This window comes from Oryzias melastigma, linkage group LG22 (assembly GCF_002922805.2).
Source record: "Oryzias melastigma strain HK-1 linkage group LG22, ASM292280v2, whole genome shotgun sequence".
In the NCBI taxonomy this organism is placed as follows: domain Eukaryota; kingdom Metazoa; phylum Chordata; class Actinopteri; order Beloniformes; family Adrianichthyidae; genus Oryzias; species Oryzias melastigma.
In genome coordinates this window covers 15,579,525-15,595,447 of record NC_050533.1, presented here as the reverse complement: position 1 = coordinate 15,595,447, position 15,923 = coordinate 15,579,525, and the positions used below count along the sequence as shown (strand labels likewise).

Below are 15,923 nucleotides of genomic sequence, written 5' to 3'. Positions count from 1 at the left end.
ACAAAAGTGAAGTCATTCTCAGACATCCATACAAGCAGAATTCATGAGTTTGGGTGGACGCTCTGCCATCCACGTGTGTATGTTGTTACTCGTCAGTGGAGGAATACACGAGTACCTGAGTGAATCCATACTTGGCAATCACAATTCTTAACTCTTTTTTTGTTTCTTTTTCCTTTGACTTTCTAATATCACATTTTTTTCTGTCACTAAAATGTAATTTGTCCCAAAGAGGATTAAGGCTTTATTTCAGTTATAAATGAAATTTAAGAATTTTTAAAGACCTGGGGTCACCCTGCCACAGCGACTCCAAAGACGTCTGCAGGAAGTTCCTGAATGGTTGATAAAAAGCTGAGAGAAAAATCTATCAAACTGTTTAAATTCTTATACAACAAAGAATTATCGATGCTAAAACGAAAGCGTTTTGCTGAACACCACTAGCTCCAGAGAGAATGTCGGTGTGTGTTAATATAGGGTGGTGCTGGCAGCACACCCTCCTCCTGGAAGGGGCTGTTCCCCCCCATGTTTTTATGTATGAACGTGTAGACCCGGTCATTCTCAGGGATTGGGAACGGCTGGAGCTCAGAGATGCGTGAATGGAGCCAAATAAACATTTAAGAGTGTTTTTTGTGAGGAATTGACGTTATAATACACTTAAAAGCTAAAAAAAAATGTTTTTGAACGATATAGGCCCTTTAAAAAACATTTACATTTAATTTGTTTATAAACTGTATTCTAAATTGTAAAAAAATATTACAATGCATCTCTTTTGTCCAACACTCAATAGAAATGTCCACAATTGAAGTATCAATGTACAGTGCTCAATAGGAACTTAAAACATGGGAAATGTTATTAGGCCAAGGTTAAGATGACGAAGCAAAACAATAGCAGGAGGAACAAACCTATTGCTAAACTAAATGTCATGCTTAAATCTAACACCACTTTGGCTTCTGATGTCAAGAAAGAAGTTTCAAAATAATCATTCTTCTCGGTCTCATTGTTTTATTGTATTATTGTCAAATTTGTCATTTTCTCTAATGCAAAGGCTACCAAAGAACTAAAATGATTTGATTTATATTCAAAAGTTCATGATTTAGATCGATTAAATAAATGATTTTTCAAATTTCTATTCTAAAAACAATTTCATTGGATTGTAAAAAAAAAAAAATGTAGGGTAAATAAAAGTATAACTAAAGAAAAAAAAGTGTACTCCTACAACAAAAAAACTGTTCAGCCTCCATAAATATAAAAGAAACCAGTTTAAAAAAACATTTATATATTTATCTGATGAATTTACATTAAAGATTAGAGGAAGATTGACTGATTTTGAACCATCGGTACACCATATCACACTGGTAGATGCACTATAAAATCACAACAAGGAGCTATTAGCTCTATACGCCTTTACATATAAGCCTTTTAAAGTTAAATTTACCATCATTTATTTGACATGGCAATTCGTTTAGTCTGTTAATGTCATCTATGAAACTCAACATCAAGAAAAGTAATTATCAAACCAAATTTCTTCAATAATACATCAATAATACAACTTGTTTTGGAGTAAATGATGAATGGATTTATTTCATGTCTTCAAATTCTTGAAGATCAGATTCCCATTTGAATGCCATCAGCTTAAAAGAATCCCATGATCTAATCGAAATCTAAACATTTACTATAAAAGACGGTCACGCATACGTCATTAGTACTCATAAGGAACAGAAAAACATCCCATTCAGAGAGTAAACATGTGGTTTTGTGTTGAGAGTAAAGCATTCAGACTGAAGGACTCTTGAAAGGACACAAAGCATGTTAGCATGGCGAAACTGCAGTCAGCTGACACAAGAGGCTGAGTTCCATCACACTTATCTGTTACCCACAGAACACACATTAAACGACCTGCAGGCCATCCCATCCAAAACACTTGACCTTTTGGTCCTTTAACCCCCTCTTTATTTCATAAAGACACCATTGAATCCAGGATCAATTCCCATAACTGCACACACAACTGTCACGTCCTGCACAAGGCAATTTCTGACTATTGATGGGAATCAATTTTGTTTTCCTGCTGACATCGAAAGAGATCTCATCCAGCTTATTTGACATCAACAGGAAGTGAATGCGACTCGACAGCCTACGAGTCACATCAGAACTGCCCTGGGGCTCGATAACATCTGTCATTGAATATCTGATGAGCACGCCTCTTATTGCAGCTCCGTTCTCTCTTCCATCATTGACTAAACTTTGGAGACTCTTGCAGCCATCGTTTGTGTTTACTGTGCAGTGGTTGAGGTACTCATGCCACCATGTGAAGGACTGTGCACGTGCATTTGTAAAAGTACACAGAGCGCAGTTAATCACTCGAGCAGTTGGGATCCCGTCTGCATCTTAGGGCGTACTCTGTGACACTTACATACGGAGCAGGACTCATCGCACAAACTAAATCGGCGACACCGCGCTCAAGTCCAACTCTGGAGCCACAACAGAGATCTGCTGTTTTTAAACCGGGAGCGACCTGTCGCTGCTCCGGCCCTGCTGTGTGGAAAAGCTGGGCTGCAGCCAGCAGCCACTGAATGAACCCAGTACCCTGACAGCAGGTCACATGATCCGCAGTCCTGTGGGCCACCGCCTGCCTGGCTGCCCTGATGTCAGGGCTGCTTTCAATCATTCATCTTTCTATGTAAAGCTTTGCAGGGAGGGAGTGGGGGGGACCCCATTCAATACTAATCAGTGCTATGAAGCAAAAGATGTCAAATAGTTAGCTTGTGACTGGGACAGAGAAGACCGTCCCCTGTGTTTGAGGCCGGAAGAAAAACAAGCAGACATCAGGACACCACTTCCTCCACTACACATCAATAGATTCAAATCTAGTTTTCCTCATTTTTCTGTTTAAGTAAGCAAAACCTAGCAGCTGGTTTCTGGTTACACAGGAGGAACAGTACTTTTATTTAAAATCATTGCAAGAAAGATGAGATCAAATGCTCTCACCTGATCCTGGCTAAAAAAAACAAAACTGGCAATGCCATAATAGGAACAGGCATTGATGTGATCTACTACATAGTACAGTGTTCCTCTTTCAGGTTCCCTAAAAAATAAATACCATTAATAATAATAATAAAGCTAAGTGGATTGGTTGTTACTAAATTCCAAACCACAGTAGGTGCAATCTTGACAAGCAAGAAGACACGCTGGCTTAATCCTGTGATGACATGAACAGCAAACCCTTTATGACTCATCGTAATCTATTCACTTTCAGACTGTCCAGGCAAGCTGTGCAGTAGTGTAAAGATGCAACTCAAAGCTAAACTTTTGAGCTGTTCTACAACGCTGTGATCATTTTTTCCACCGCACGATGGATAGATGTCGAACGAAGTCGAACCTGAATCACCTGCGCCAAAGCCAACAAAAGTTTCAAGCAACAACCCTGTGATCCAGCGTGCAACCAGTGGCACATTTGCGTCAATGAAGCTGCGAGGGGATTGGGTGGGAGGCGGCTGGTATTTTCTAAATAGAACAGGGAGAGCCCAGCAGTCACTGGCTGCATCACCACACCAGCTTGTTGCGTCTTCTCCAGGGGGGGGGGGGGGGGTCACATGTCAAGTCCCCTTGTGTACACAAACTGAAGCAATGCAATCTCATGACCAACAACACAACTTTGACACTCAAGAGAACAGCCCGCCTGGGGACAATGTTCTGAAAACTTCCAGAGATGGAAGTCAAACATGATTTCACACTTCAATGAATGTACAGCACCTCCATATAAGATTGCTGGGGGGGGGGGGATAAATGAAAATGAACTTAATTTTGCAAGAGGAGATGCATTTAGAGACCCAACTGTCATCGCTGTAGGTAGCATAATGACAGTGAGGGCAGCAGAAACCATAAAAACAAGCATTATGTCATTGAACTGATTACTGGAGAGGAAAACATGAAAATAACAGTTGAGGCCTCTCCTTAAGACCTCCCTGGTGTCCAAAACCATGGGCCAAAAAAAATGACACGTTTTAAAGAAGCAGTGTAGGGTGACAATTCCCAGCAAAGATGTGTTGACATTGATAGAAAACAAACCTTTTAATGACTGAAGCTGAAATGTGAGGCAGCATTTCTGAGCTCAAGAAGAAGCAGTAAACAAAGTGGTAATAGATAACAATGAATGAGCTGCTCTGTCTTTTATTATTGAGCGTTTTGGTTACTTTTTAAGGCCTTGCTGCTTTATAAATATTTTGTGAGTGTTTAAGAGGTGGATGTAAAAAAAATGAATGGCTAACGTCTGAAAAGGTGTCTTTTTGCGGCTAGTGGAAAACAACAACGAGCTTCGTGGAGTTCATAAGCCCCTAAACTGGCACGCGGAGACTTCTACGGCGACAAAATAGAGCCACAAAAGTGTCTCATTTCGGGGGGTTTTCACTTCGCGATAGCAAAAAAAGAAAGGAGAAAAAAAGGATATGGGGCCTAGCAGGGCAGCTTGGGTGAGAATAACCGCATCCCATGCAAGTACAATGGGGACCTACCCTGTCTGGCTGTCGGCCTCTTGTAGTTTAACCACGCGACGGAAAACGCGGCCGTTTACCTGTACGGGAACTCAACAGCGTGTCCGCCTCATTACAGTGGGCCGTTTCGGCGGTATTTTGAGTTGGTAAGTCCTTCAACAATGTGCACAGAAGTCTCTCATTTACTCCGTTTCTCTTGCCTTTCTTCCACTACACCTCCCAAACGCGCTGTCTGCAATGCCTCTGTGGCGGCCCGACTCTCCCGGGTCCTAGCGCCGGTCCTTTATCCGCCTCACAGGCAGAACCGTTGGATCTCTGCTGTCCCGTTCGGGAGAAATTATTTTTTTCCCCTTTTTTTATGGAGCGGGTCTGCAGGGTCTGGATGCACTTGATGAACTCCTCTGTGTTCTATCTGGTGGTGAAGTGGGTGTTTGGACCCCCAGAGGTCCCGCTAATGTTTCAAGGGTCCTTACTGCAATGAATGACTTGATTCACTTCATGGAACATGAGATTCTGTTCCAGATTAACTTACTGTAGGAAGTCAGCGGTGATTCATTTTTGTTAATTTGCTACCCTCTTTGCAGTGATCTGGGCTGGTGTGCTCGCTCAGAGAAAGCAGCAGGTTCATGGCGGAAGTGAAAGTGCAGAAGTTGAAGGATGATGTTAGAAGGATAAAAAGATGAGGAGGAAGGAAGCTGAGATGAAGATGCTGCTGCTGAGGTTGTTTGTGGTAGAATAGTCAGGGTATGAGACAAGCACAGGCTTGGGGGAAAAGTCAGTTTTTCTTCATTAATAAGTTTTTTTTAAGCATAAAAATAAATCAGTTGGATAAGAAGATTATACAAATATATAGCTGATCGGAGCAAAAAAGAAATAAACATTTCAGGTGTCAAGAATGAAAAAACTTGACGTTTCTTGAAAAAAACTATATAAAACCTAATTGCATTTATGATTTTTCAGCATATATCAGCCAAGAGTACTTTTATAACATATTTAATATATTTGTTGGCACTTTTGTCAGTGTTTGGTATATTTAAATTAAACAATGTTTCAATCAGCATCCCATCTTTTAAAAATAATTCCAACTTTATATTGGTAAATGTGGAAAAAAAGCACTTTTAGTCATTTTACTGCATTTGCATTGATTTTTAAAAATTATTTCATCTTTGATTTTTATATTTTAACAGTTGACGGCTTCATTTGTAGCAGTTTACACACAATTTATACAGATTTACAACAAATTGGACTCTAGAGATAAAAAGGATAAATTTAGATTATTATGAAAAAATACGGGGTTTGTAGACATTCAAGTAAGAATGGTTTAGTTCAATAAAGTTTTTTACTGCATATGATTTTGAAATGTGCAGTAAATATAAAATAAAAGCTCACTAAAGAGTCGGTAAATAAAAACTCTATGATGTGGAGAGCCCAAACAAACTTATTGTTTGACCTCAGCATTATTATTTTCCAGAAACTCAAATGATCATTTAATTGAGACATTTTAAACATAAAATATGTTTCTTTAAAAACCTGTAAACACGTGTTTACAAATGTCACTCTACCGTGCAAAATTGACATGTTGTAAAAGATGGGAATTTTTATCAAGAGGGTGCAGCATTTCAGTATCTTTATATACATAAAGTGTATTGCTAAAGCAAATTAATATTGTAGTCTTTGGGGCTAAATTATAATCTAGTAATAACTTTTTCACCTGTTCGATGAGCGAGTGGGAAAGTATGGACTTTTCCGAACTATAGAATTCTAAAATAAAATAAATAATAAAAAAAATAAAAAAAATTAAAATTAAAAAAATAAAATAAAAAATAAAAAATAAAATTATTATATTTTTGCGCACAAGTCTTGGAACTTTTTTTCTGCAATTTAAGAGAATACAGAACAACAAAAAAACATTGTCTTAATGTTTGATGTTTCACACTCCCTAAGTTTCAGTAAAACAATTTAGTTTGCTGAAACTTGATTGAAAAATACCAAATTATGCTCAAAATGCTTAGAAAAATTGTCATGTTGCTATGCGAAGCCATAAAAGCACTCTGATGCTAATGATCTTATTATTAGAAAGTGTGATGTAATCTGGGTTTTACAGATAAACCATTGCGGAAAACTCAGAGCCGGAGAGGCAGGATTTAACCGAGTGTCAGACAGGTCCAGGCAGGTCAGCTGAGTTTGTCTAAAAGCAGTCAAGCAGCTGTAATGCGTAGTATCAATGAAACACACTTGATGCACAATACACTGGTTAGATGTTGTGCAACAATGGCTAAAAAAAAAGGTCCTTTCTCTGTCTGTCCTTCCTCTGTGATGAAAAATTCAGTGCCCTGTGCATCCTCTGCTGTCACTTCCCCTCTTTGTCACTCACTCTTGTGGTGTCCTCCTCATGAGTCAGCTTTTTCGAGCTGTTTCTGTCTTCTTAAACAGATTCTGATGGAGGGAATCCCAATTTTTCAGCAGCTGCTGCTCTCTATGTTTCTCCTCCTCGTCTTGGCGTGCTGATGTGAAGGCCTTCCCTGCTTTGCTTTCAAACATCTTCAAGATCACTGAATCACTTTTGGCTTAATGTTTCCTTTCCTCAAGTAGAGTCTCATCAAGAATATAGCAGACAGTGCCGAGCAGAACTTAATGAACTGCTGAAAGGAACAGATAACAAGTAGACGGAGAAGGGTGGAGGAGGAGGAGGAGGTGAGGAGGGCATATGCAGGGCAACATTGAACCGTCACATTAGGGCGATAAGATAGTAACACACGGGTGGTTTAAATGGTGCGTACAACAGCTGTATCAGTGTGTGCAAAAGAAAATAAAAAAGGTGATGTGAGTATAGTTATCAAAGTTAATCAGCACAGCTGTGATAAAACAGGCTTGAAACACGCCGCTTAGGCGTCTTTCTGAAACTATAAAAGTGTGTCTGGAATCTTAAAGTTCAACTTCAATCATCTTTTGATGTGTTTTAAAAAAAGTTATAGTGCTCTTTTAATTATGATTATGCAGTTTTTAGGTAAAATTTTAAAATAAAATGTTTTCTGGGACAGTTTCTGCAGTCGTTCATTATAAATTTGCCACTGAGTTGTGGGGTAAGCCCATCCCCACTTCCCATCATCCATCTGTTTACACTCTCTTCTGCTAGCTTACAGCCTCTCACAGCCCCGACAAAACATTACCAGTGCTACAAAAATGGTGAGAAATATTGTAGCCATCCAGCCGTACAGTTTTGAGCCAGATTCCAGCTCGGCTGAGGAAAACAAAGACGTTCATGGATCTATTTGTATGCAAGTGGATGCATTGGAATGGAGCGGAGTAGGGAGCTTGTGGCCTGCTGATTGTAGTTCACACATAACAACTACAGCAGGGGTGTCAAAGTCAATCTGTGCGATTGTGCCAAAATCCAAAACACACCGTTGGCCGAACAGGATAAACATTTATTGAACAATCTAAAACAAAGTTTTTTAAAGTTTAGAAACGTAATTTTTTAAGCCGGTACCCTAACCCTTGCTGGTCCATTTTTAGTAGTGCGTCCAGAACCGGCACTGCATCTGGAACTGGTACTGATCTGCATCCGGTACTGACCTACATCCACTTCCAACCCATGTCCTGTACCAAGTTAAGGCTCGGGTACTGCTACTGCATCTGGAACCACTACTGATCCGTTTCCGGTACCAACCCTCGTCCAGTACTGACCCATGTCCGGTACCAGACTGCTACCGATTGGTGGCCTGGAGGTTGGGAATAGCCAGTACGTCAAAAAAAAGACGAGTTGGGAGTGAGAATGTGTTGCAATGTGTTACCAGCGCAAGATAACATCGGGCCGTTAATAACAAAAATATAAAAGGATCTGGCTGGCCGGATATAATCACCCAGCGGGCTGGATCTAGCCCCCAGGCCATGACTTTGACACACTCCTGATTCACTGCCATTTGAATCCAGAATTACTCAGAAATACAGTTTTATTCCTAATTTTCTTTGTCCTCCATCATGAGAAAAATGCCACAAGAACATTACTCTTCATGGGTGCTTCAGTTTTCCTCTCATTCCAGATGAGTTTTGGGGTTTCATTTAACCCGGTTTGAATGAAAACACCTGGAAAAGAGTGAGGATGCGACACCCCTAAAGTGTTTCCGTAGAAGTGGAGTTGCATCCCAAACACCCTGCCTCTGTGAAGGGATTCAGGTCCAGCGGGGAGAGTGGTTAGGTCGAGCTGTGGCTGGATGGCTGGCTGGTTGGCCAGTGAGGCTACACTGGAATGTGGGGTCTTTTGTTTGTCTGAGAGAGGAGTGGGTCAGGGGGAGAATGCCATTGATGATTGCAGAGAGGAAGAATGAACCTCCAGGAAGTGTTCTAGCTGTCCCTGCTCCCCCACTCTCATTCTCTCTGCCTCTATCTTTTCTCTGTGTGTGAGAACCTTCACCGCGCCGAGCCTCTCTCCGCTGAGGCCACGGTCCGCAGGCACAACCACTGCTTTGTCTTTCCCTGTGAACACACACACCCCTCCTCTACTGGGCGCCTACGTTTGCCAGGTCCAGATAATCACAGGGCTGCTCCTATTCTTATCCACATTGCTGCTCCTGCATGGAGTATCTGGAATACACACAAGCTGGTTTCTAATGTTGGCAAACACTTTGAAAATGTGTAAATTTTGCTGCAAGTCTTAGTATCATTTTAAGCTGATGCTCCTCAACTGGAAACGTCAGGCTAAAAATGGAATAAAGCGGTAAGTGGACAAGAATCTAGCCGGTGGCTGAGGCTTCCCGTCACACCGCTCCATTCCTCACCGCGTCAGAAGGGCTGCAAGAAGCTGCAAATGGCCCTTTCAAAAAACGCACGACAGCTGGAAGACAGGGCAAAGGTGACTGAAGCGGTTGGGGGAGCAGCAGAGGAGAGGGGCCACAAGATGAGCAGCTGCAACTTCAAGCCTCCGCTTCTCTATTTTGTCACCATCCAGTGCTTTTATATGATTGATGGACAATTTCAATTCAAAAACTTAAATAGTTGACATTTTATTGGATAAAAACAAAAAATATTATTTGAAATCACCACAGCTTTTGTCCTGAGACGGTCCGAGCACAATAAATCACCTCCAACGCCTGGTTCTGTCTGGGAAAACAAAGGCAGGGGTTGGTCCAGTGCCAGGGAATTCCACGACTCAAAGCAGGATTATAGAGAACAGCTTTTGAAAAGATCCCAAAAGACTCTCCAGTATGCATAAAATGTGTGATTTACACTTTTTTGATCACTTCTGATGCCACAGATAGGACGAGTTAAAAGAGCTTCTTTCATCCAAAGCAGATGTAAAAAGACACTTTTTTTTAACTAAAGCTTGCTAAATTGATCAAGTTTCACATCTTAACTGCTAGAAAATGATGTCAGAAAAGTAAATATATATATTTGTTATTTTAGTGTCCACACTTAAAGGATTGAATTCTCTGAAAGCCCACCCAGTTGGTGGGACAGGTGTTTTAATAAGAGCCAATTGATGTCCCCCCCTCCACCCACCCAGAGGGCTCTGCTGCTCCTCGCCACAGCGCCGCTGAACTTCTACCGGAAGTATCGCGAGACTTGTGCTATTATCAACCTGCTTGACACACAGCAGCGCTGAGTGCAGCCTGCCTTCCCAGGGTCGGACCGGAGCTCAAGAAACGACAAGGAGAAAGCGAACATCTGGCTGCACATCATGAAAGGACGGCGGGGTTTATAGGAGGAAAAAAAAGGAAAAAGAGTCGACTGAAGTAGGCGGGATAAGTGTAAGTGCTGCGTTTTCGGGAAACTTCAGTGTCCTCTCGTTTGGGTTTAGCGCAGTTGCTGAGTTCCTCCGCTGTTTAAAAGGCTCGCAGCATTGCGTTTCCCCCAACACGGAATTGGAGCTCGGCTTTTCCTCCCCCCGAACACTTTTTATTTTGGAAAAAAAATAATGTTAATTCGCAAGTTTCTTCCAATGCTTTTAAACTTTTATTCACTCCTTTTTTTGTTGTGAATAAATGCTCAGCTGTGCGCGTAAATCTGACCACAAGGAGTTTATTCCATGCGCTATGCGCTTTGGGATAAATCCGCCAATTAAAAGAAAACATTTAAAAAGTTGCGTAAATCCTCCAATTTGATCAGATTGAGGGTTTTTGATCCATTTCGTGGAGATTTTGGGTTATATTTTGCGCCTGCGGAGCCCTGAGTTAACATATGGCTCAAAGGGGAGCACAGCTGGAGGTAGCGTTTCCATTGCGGTGATGTCAGAGCAGCTGACTCCACAGCTTGCAGTGTAATTAGCAAACAGAGCACCAGTTTACTCACTCTGCACTGCTCTTATTTTTTTACTCTCCTCCTTTTCCCCCGTCCTATCACTCCCGGAGTCGCCTGCTTGTTCTGTAAACACCCTTGTTTTGCGTTTGGAGACGCGCCGGTGCGTCAAAAATTTTTCCAGCGTTTATTTTGTTTTGGGGGAATACTTAAAAACAATTTGTAAAGTGGCAAAAATATGGGTGGGTTTCAACTTTAAGGTGCTCTTTTTTTATTTTTTGCTGACCGTTTTTGGTCACTCTGAAATTACGCAGCTGCTGCGTCCTCTAAACGCCTGCTTCACCGAGTATCCTGTTTTTCCTGTTTCCCATCAGGTTATGAAGGAAGAATGGAGTTCCCAGACCATAGCCGCCAGTTGCTGCAGTGTCTGAGTCAGCAGCGTCACCAAGGTTTCCTCTGTGACTGCACTGTTCTCGTCGGGGAGGCTCGATTCAAAGCGCACAGAGCCGTGCTGGCCTCCTGCAGCATGTACTTCCATCTCTTCTACAGGGATCAGCCAGACAAAAGGGACGTTGTGCATCTCAACAGTGACATTGTGACAGCCCCGGCTTTCAGTCTGCTCCTTGAATTTATGTATGAGGGGAAGTTGGAGTTCAGCACGCTGCCTGTGGAGGATGTTCTGGCAGCGGCCAGTTACCTCCACATGTACGATATAGTGAAGGTGTGCAAAGGCCGGCTGAAAGATAAAGAACTCTCCCCGTTGGATGAAAAGATGGGCGAGGGTTTGGACAGGGAGAATTCCTCAGATGGCGAGCTGCACACTAAGCAGCTCATTCAGCGACAGCTCCAGACACAGTCCCAGGGGCTCCATAGGCCCCCCCCTGCAGAAGAGTTTGACATGGACAACAGTGAAGTCAGGCTGGCTGTCACAGATTGTGATAGGTCGACACAGAGCCGGCAGCAGGCGAACGGTCACTCCGGCAGGTCCCCGGACCTTGTAGGTGTCAATTATGTGTCAGCAGAGGCCGAGCCCTGCGTCCAAACAGCTGGAAAAACAAAAGCTGATGTCAGTAGTTCCACCGTACTGCTGTCCCAGAGGTCCCGGGCTTCAGATGACATGGACTGCGCTCTGGATTTGTCTTTCAAGCCTCTGTCTAGCAGAGATCCCTTACACCCCTCCTACGTCTCGGGACAGCTGGCCCTCGACAGCCAGCAGCAGGGCACAGAGCCACTTGTTAAAGACGAACACGACTTGCTGTCAGAGCAGGAGGACAGTGAGCCGATGAGCCCCGAGAGCCAGCGCTTTGGGAATAGTGCCAGGAGTTCAGTGGTGACAGGGTTCGCTGCCCTCTTCCCAGGCAACAACGGTGCTACAGCCGCCCTGCTCTCCCAGGAGGAGGACCTGATGGACGAGGAGGGGGACGCCTGCCGAGGGAGGGAGGGCGCCCCAGGCAGGGAGGTGGACGGGAGGGGCAGGCTGCTGGGGGACAGCGAGGAGGAGGAGGAGGACGACCTGGCCTCTTCAGACATCTCCACTTCCAGCGGGGTGCTCTTGCCCCCGGGGCAACAGGTGTGCGTGTGTCCCCTGTGCAGCAAATGCTTCCCCAGCCCCCACGTCCTGCAGCTGCACCTCAGCTCGCACTTCCGGGAGAAGGACGGCGCCCGCTCCAAGCTGTCCCCCGACGGCTCCGTCCCCACGTGCATCCAGTGCAACAAGACCTTCTCCTGCATGTACACCCTCAAGCGTCACGAGCGCACGCACTCTGGCGAGAAGCCATACACCTGTGGCCAGTGCGGCAAGAGCTTCCAGTACTCGCATAACTTGAGCCGGCACGCCGTGGTCCACACACGTGAGAAGCCTCACGCCTGCAAGTGGTGCGAGCGCCGCTTCACTCAGTCCGGGGACCTCTACCGCCACATCAGGAAATTTCACTGTGGCCTTGTCAAGACTCTCGCCATTGGATAAAACCGCCTCTCACCAGTGCCATGACCCCAGACAGAATGTCTGTCTTTTCTTACACTGAAACATACTACTGATTAATGTTTTGCTGTTATTATTATTATTATTATTTGTTTGTGAGAGACAAAAACCCAGCCTCCCCATGTGGCATTTCTCAATTTTGAACACACAGCAGCAAATCTCCAGCTGTCTCCTGCTCTGCACGGTGGTCAGAAGCAGTCAGGCAGGCGTGCACAGGCTGTTCAGAATGCTGTGAAGCTCAAGCTGAATGATGATGCACTTGTTTGAGTTAGAAGAAAGAAAAGAAAAGAAAAAAAATAAGCACATGTTTATACGTCAAATAATGCTAACACGCAATCGTCAGACTTTATTTGTGCACAGGGGAGATCCGAACCGTCCGTGAGTAGTAATGTTCTATTTTTTGATTTAACAACTCCATTTATTATATTTATTATTACTTTTGTAGTTCTTAAAGTGAAATATCACAACGCTTACGAAGTCTGACTACTGGAAGTATGATTTCTTTTCATGGAAGGTTTTATTGTTTTGCTGTGTGTGACTAGAAGAAGCAGACCATCGACTCTCTTTCTGTTAATTTATTTAAGGTTTGGGTGGAGTTGGAAGTCCTTTCTTGATTTCCTCTGTGAGTGAACACATTTTGATGGGTTAAAACTTAAAAAAGAGGTCATCAACTTAAGAAAAAATGAATGCCTGTGACTCTGGTACGCACTGAAACTCCTGGTGTACTTACAAAACTTTTATTTTCTTTATTTTTGTCAAATTAAACATTTAACGTGCCAGGTTTTTTGCAAAAGTAATGATTTATCTTTTAAAAAAAACACACACAAAAATGTGAACACAACAGGTAAATCCCGTTTTTGTGTTTCATATTCTCATGGATCGTTTTTCCTATGATGACAAAGATGGAATTTAGGACAGGAGGTGGTGGATGGTGTAAACACGGTCATCAAACCTCATTTCTCTGAGCGGATGTTACTACTGATGCTTCCTTTAAAAGAAATCCTTCAGGCTGGAAAGACGCCTCCTTCTCTGTTCACGTAGATGCTGTATGGATTCTTATTAAGTTTATAATATTTGTCTAATCTGTCCTGAGAAGACTTGATCAGAATGTATTTATTAGTTAAACTTGGTTCAGGGTTTACTGTAGTTCTTTAAGCTGTCATGCCTAGCGATCTCGGTACTCATTAACTGGTGTTGGGGCGTTTTTTTTGTTTTTTGTGCAAATCAAGTTACTGTTATTGTATTTTAATATATTGTTTAGAAGTTTGAACAAAAAAAATCAACTTTTTGTCACACGATACATAGACAAGCACTTGTTTTTAGCATGCAAATAGTTTCAACACTATTGTCTAGGCTGCTATTTCTTACGATTTTTGTTGTATTTATTGTAAATATATAATATTTATCAATTTTTTTCATGTTTCATCATTCAAAAGGTGTCTTAGTGTCATGTCTTCCCCGGGGAATCAACTTCATATTTTTTTTTTTCATATTCAAAACATAAATGAGCTCAATTCAAAATCAGAGCTGCTGGAACCGCTTCAAACTTCTGTTCTACCACAAGAAACTGTTGTTCTCAAGCACAGCCGCACCGACACGGCACAGGCTACCTATAGAAAGGAGACAGTGGCGGCATTGTTAGGCCTCTCTTACAAGTTCCAGGTAGTTTTCAAGGGATCATTGTGTATATCTCTCTCCTAGCGGTGGAGAGGAAAGGGACTCCGGGTCTCTCTTTGCACTTTTCTGCATTGGACAGAGCTGCTGGAATGTGATAAATGCATTTAGCAAGGGCTGGTTTAGTTGTGAAGGCATCAACAAACACTTTCTCGAGTTAACCACATCGAATATGTTGCCGTTTTTCATCTAGTGGCCTATTTTGGTTTTTTTACCAATTTTTTTTTTTTTTTTTTTTTTTTTTTTAATTGAAGGAAATTTTCTGACATGATCAGTTTTTGTCCAGTGCTGACCTTGCAAATTTTGACCATAAATGAGCTTTCCCTCTTTTTTTAATGGGAAACACTTTAATGTGGTGCCACTGAGAACTGTTTCTAATTCTCTAATGTACATTTGTACAAAGGTAGAAGGACTAACGATGTGTAAAGACATTTTCCTGTCATTGTTTGCGGTCTTTATTTATACCTCCAGGATGGTCACCAAATGTGCCTTGTAGACACACAAATAGGTGTTGCATCTGGAGAAGCCTTTTTTTTTTCTTTTCAGAAATAAACATATTTTTTCCCCCCTTAACTGGAGGGGTAAATAAATTAATATCGCAGAAACGGAGGTGTTACACTATTCAAAATTGCTTTTTTTTTAACGTGAAACTGTTACACTGAAAGCTCTGTTTTAGTGCTGCTTTCTAAGAGATTACATCAAGTTTTTTGACAATTTCTGTGAATAAATATGTTCTAGTTGTGTTCAAATGAAGTCGTTTTTGTGTTGGCTCTTGTCAAGCCAGTGCTACTGGGAACTAACAATTTCTTTCTTTTTTCTGTGTGTTTTTTATTTTTTTTTTAATTTTTCTGTCAGTGTTGAATGTGAAACAAACGCGATTGTGACTTGAAACAGTGCTACTCTTCGCCTGATTCACGCTGTCCGATCCTTCCGGTCTGAAGGCGACTGTTGATACTGGAAATGTTGTTGTCCACGGCAGGTTACAACTGTGAAAATGTGTATAACCATGAGAGATATTTATTATTGCAAATGCTTCTCGTGCAAAATCTGTTTGGTTTCAAAAGACAAAAAAAAGCCTTTTTAATAGAATTTGTAGAAGTGCCATTTGAATTTAATATAATTTTTTTAATAAGAGGTATATTTTATAGTAATCAATTGCTTCAGTGTTAGTGGTGTAGAGATTAGAGGACAATCTTTATGCGGAATTGCTTAGATATTGAGGCAATTTACTTTCTGATCTATAACTGTAAGTGCATTTTCTTTGCCTTTGGAGAGTGCTTGTGTGCGTGTGCTGTGGAAATGTGACAATCTTGATTTAGGTCTTTATGGAGAATATTCATAGAATTAAATGGAACAACTTTCTCTGCTTGTGTGTCGCTCCTTTTTTGTCTTTTGGGGAAAAGCAAAGACGCTTGCTTATTTGAAATGCAGCAAGATGAGGTCATGCTGTGTGTACAGAAACAACAGGATGAGGATGCTGCTGGTCAAACCTGTTCGTTATATACCTTAAAACACATGTGTCAAAGTCAAGGCACGGGGGCCGGATCCGG

At 42.0% G+C, this 15,923-nt stretch overlaps 2 protein-coding genes across 7 annotated transcripts in view; one reads left to right on the top strand and one right to left on the bottom strand.

Moving 5' to 3' along the window:
* The window catches only part of akt1 (v-akt murine thymoma viral oncogene homolog 1), a 31,788-nt gene extending 26,966 nt beyond the window's left edge, over window positions 1-4,822 (bottom strand). For 2 of the 4 annotated variants that reach the window (XM_024286322.2, XM_024286494.2), the window contains exon 1: window positions 4,565-4,822. The gene's annotated coding sequence lies outside the window, so the exon portion shown is untranslated. Of the gene's footprint in view, window positions 1-4,505 lie in introns of all 4 variants that reach the window. The other 2 variants (XM_024286407.2, XM_024286576.2) reach the window with 2 other exon arrangements.
* A 5,120-nt stretch (window positions 4,823-9,942) lies between these two features.
* On the top strand, window positions 9,943-15,736 carry zbtb42 (zinc finger and BTB domain containing 42). 3 transcript variants are annotated; one of them, XM_024276572.2, is made up of 2 exons: window positions 9,943-10,231; window positions 11,093-15,736. In XM_024276572.2, exon 2 carries the CDS (start codon window positions 11,107-11,109, stop codon window positions 12,682-12,684), a length of 1,578 nt encoding a protein of 525 aa, XP_024132340.1. In that variant the 5' UTR covers window positions 9,943-10,231; window positions 11,093-11,106; the 3' UTR covers window positions 12,685-15,736. The 3 variants fall into 3 exon arrangements, with proteins under 3 accessions (XP_024132340.1, XP_024132332.1, XP_024132347.1); XM_024276564.2 differs by lacking the exon at window positions 9,943-10,231 and adding an exon at window positions 10,268-10,960; XM_024276579.2 differs by lacking the exon at window positions 9,943-10,231 and adding an exon at window positions 10,269-10,881.
* Window positions 15,737-15,923: the final 187 nt, after the last annotated feature.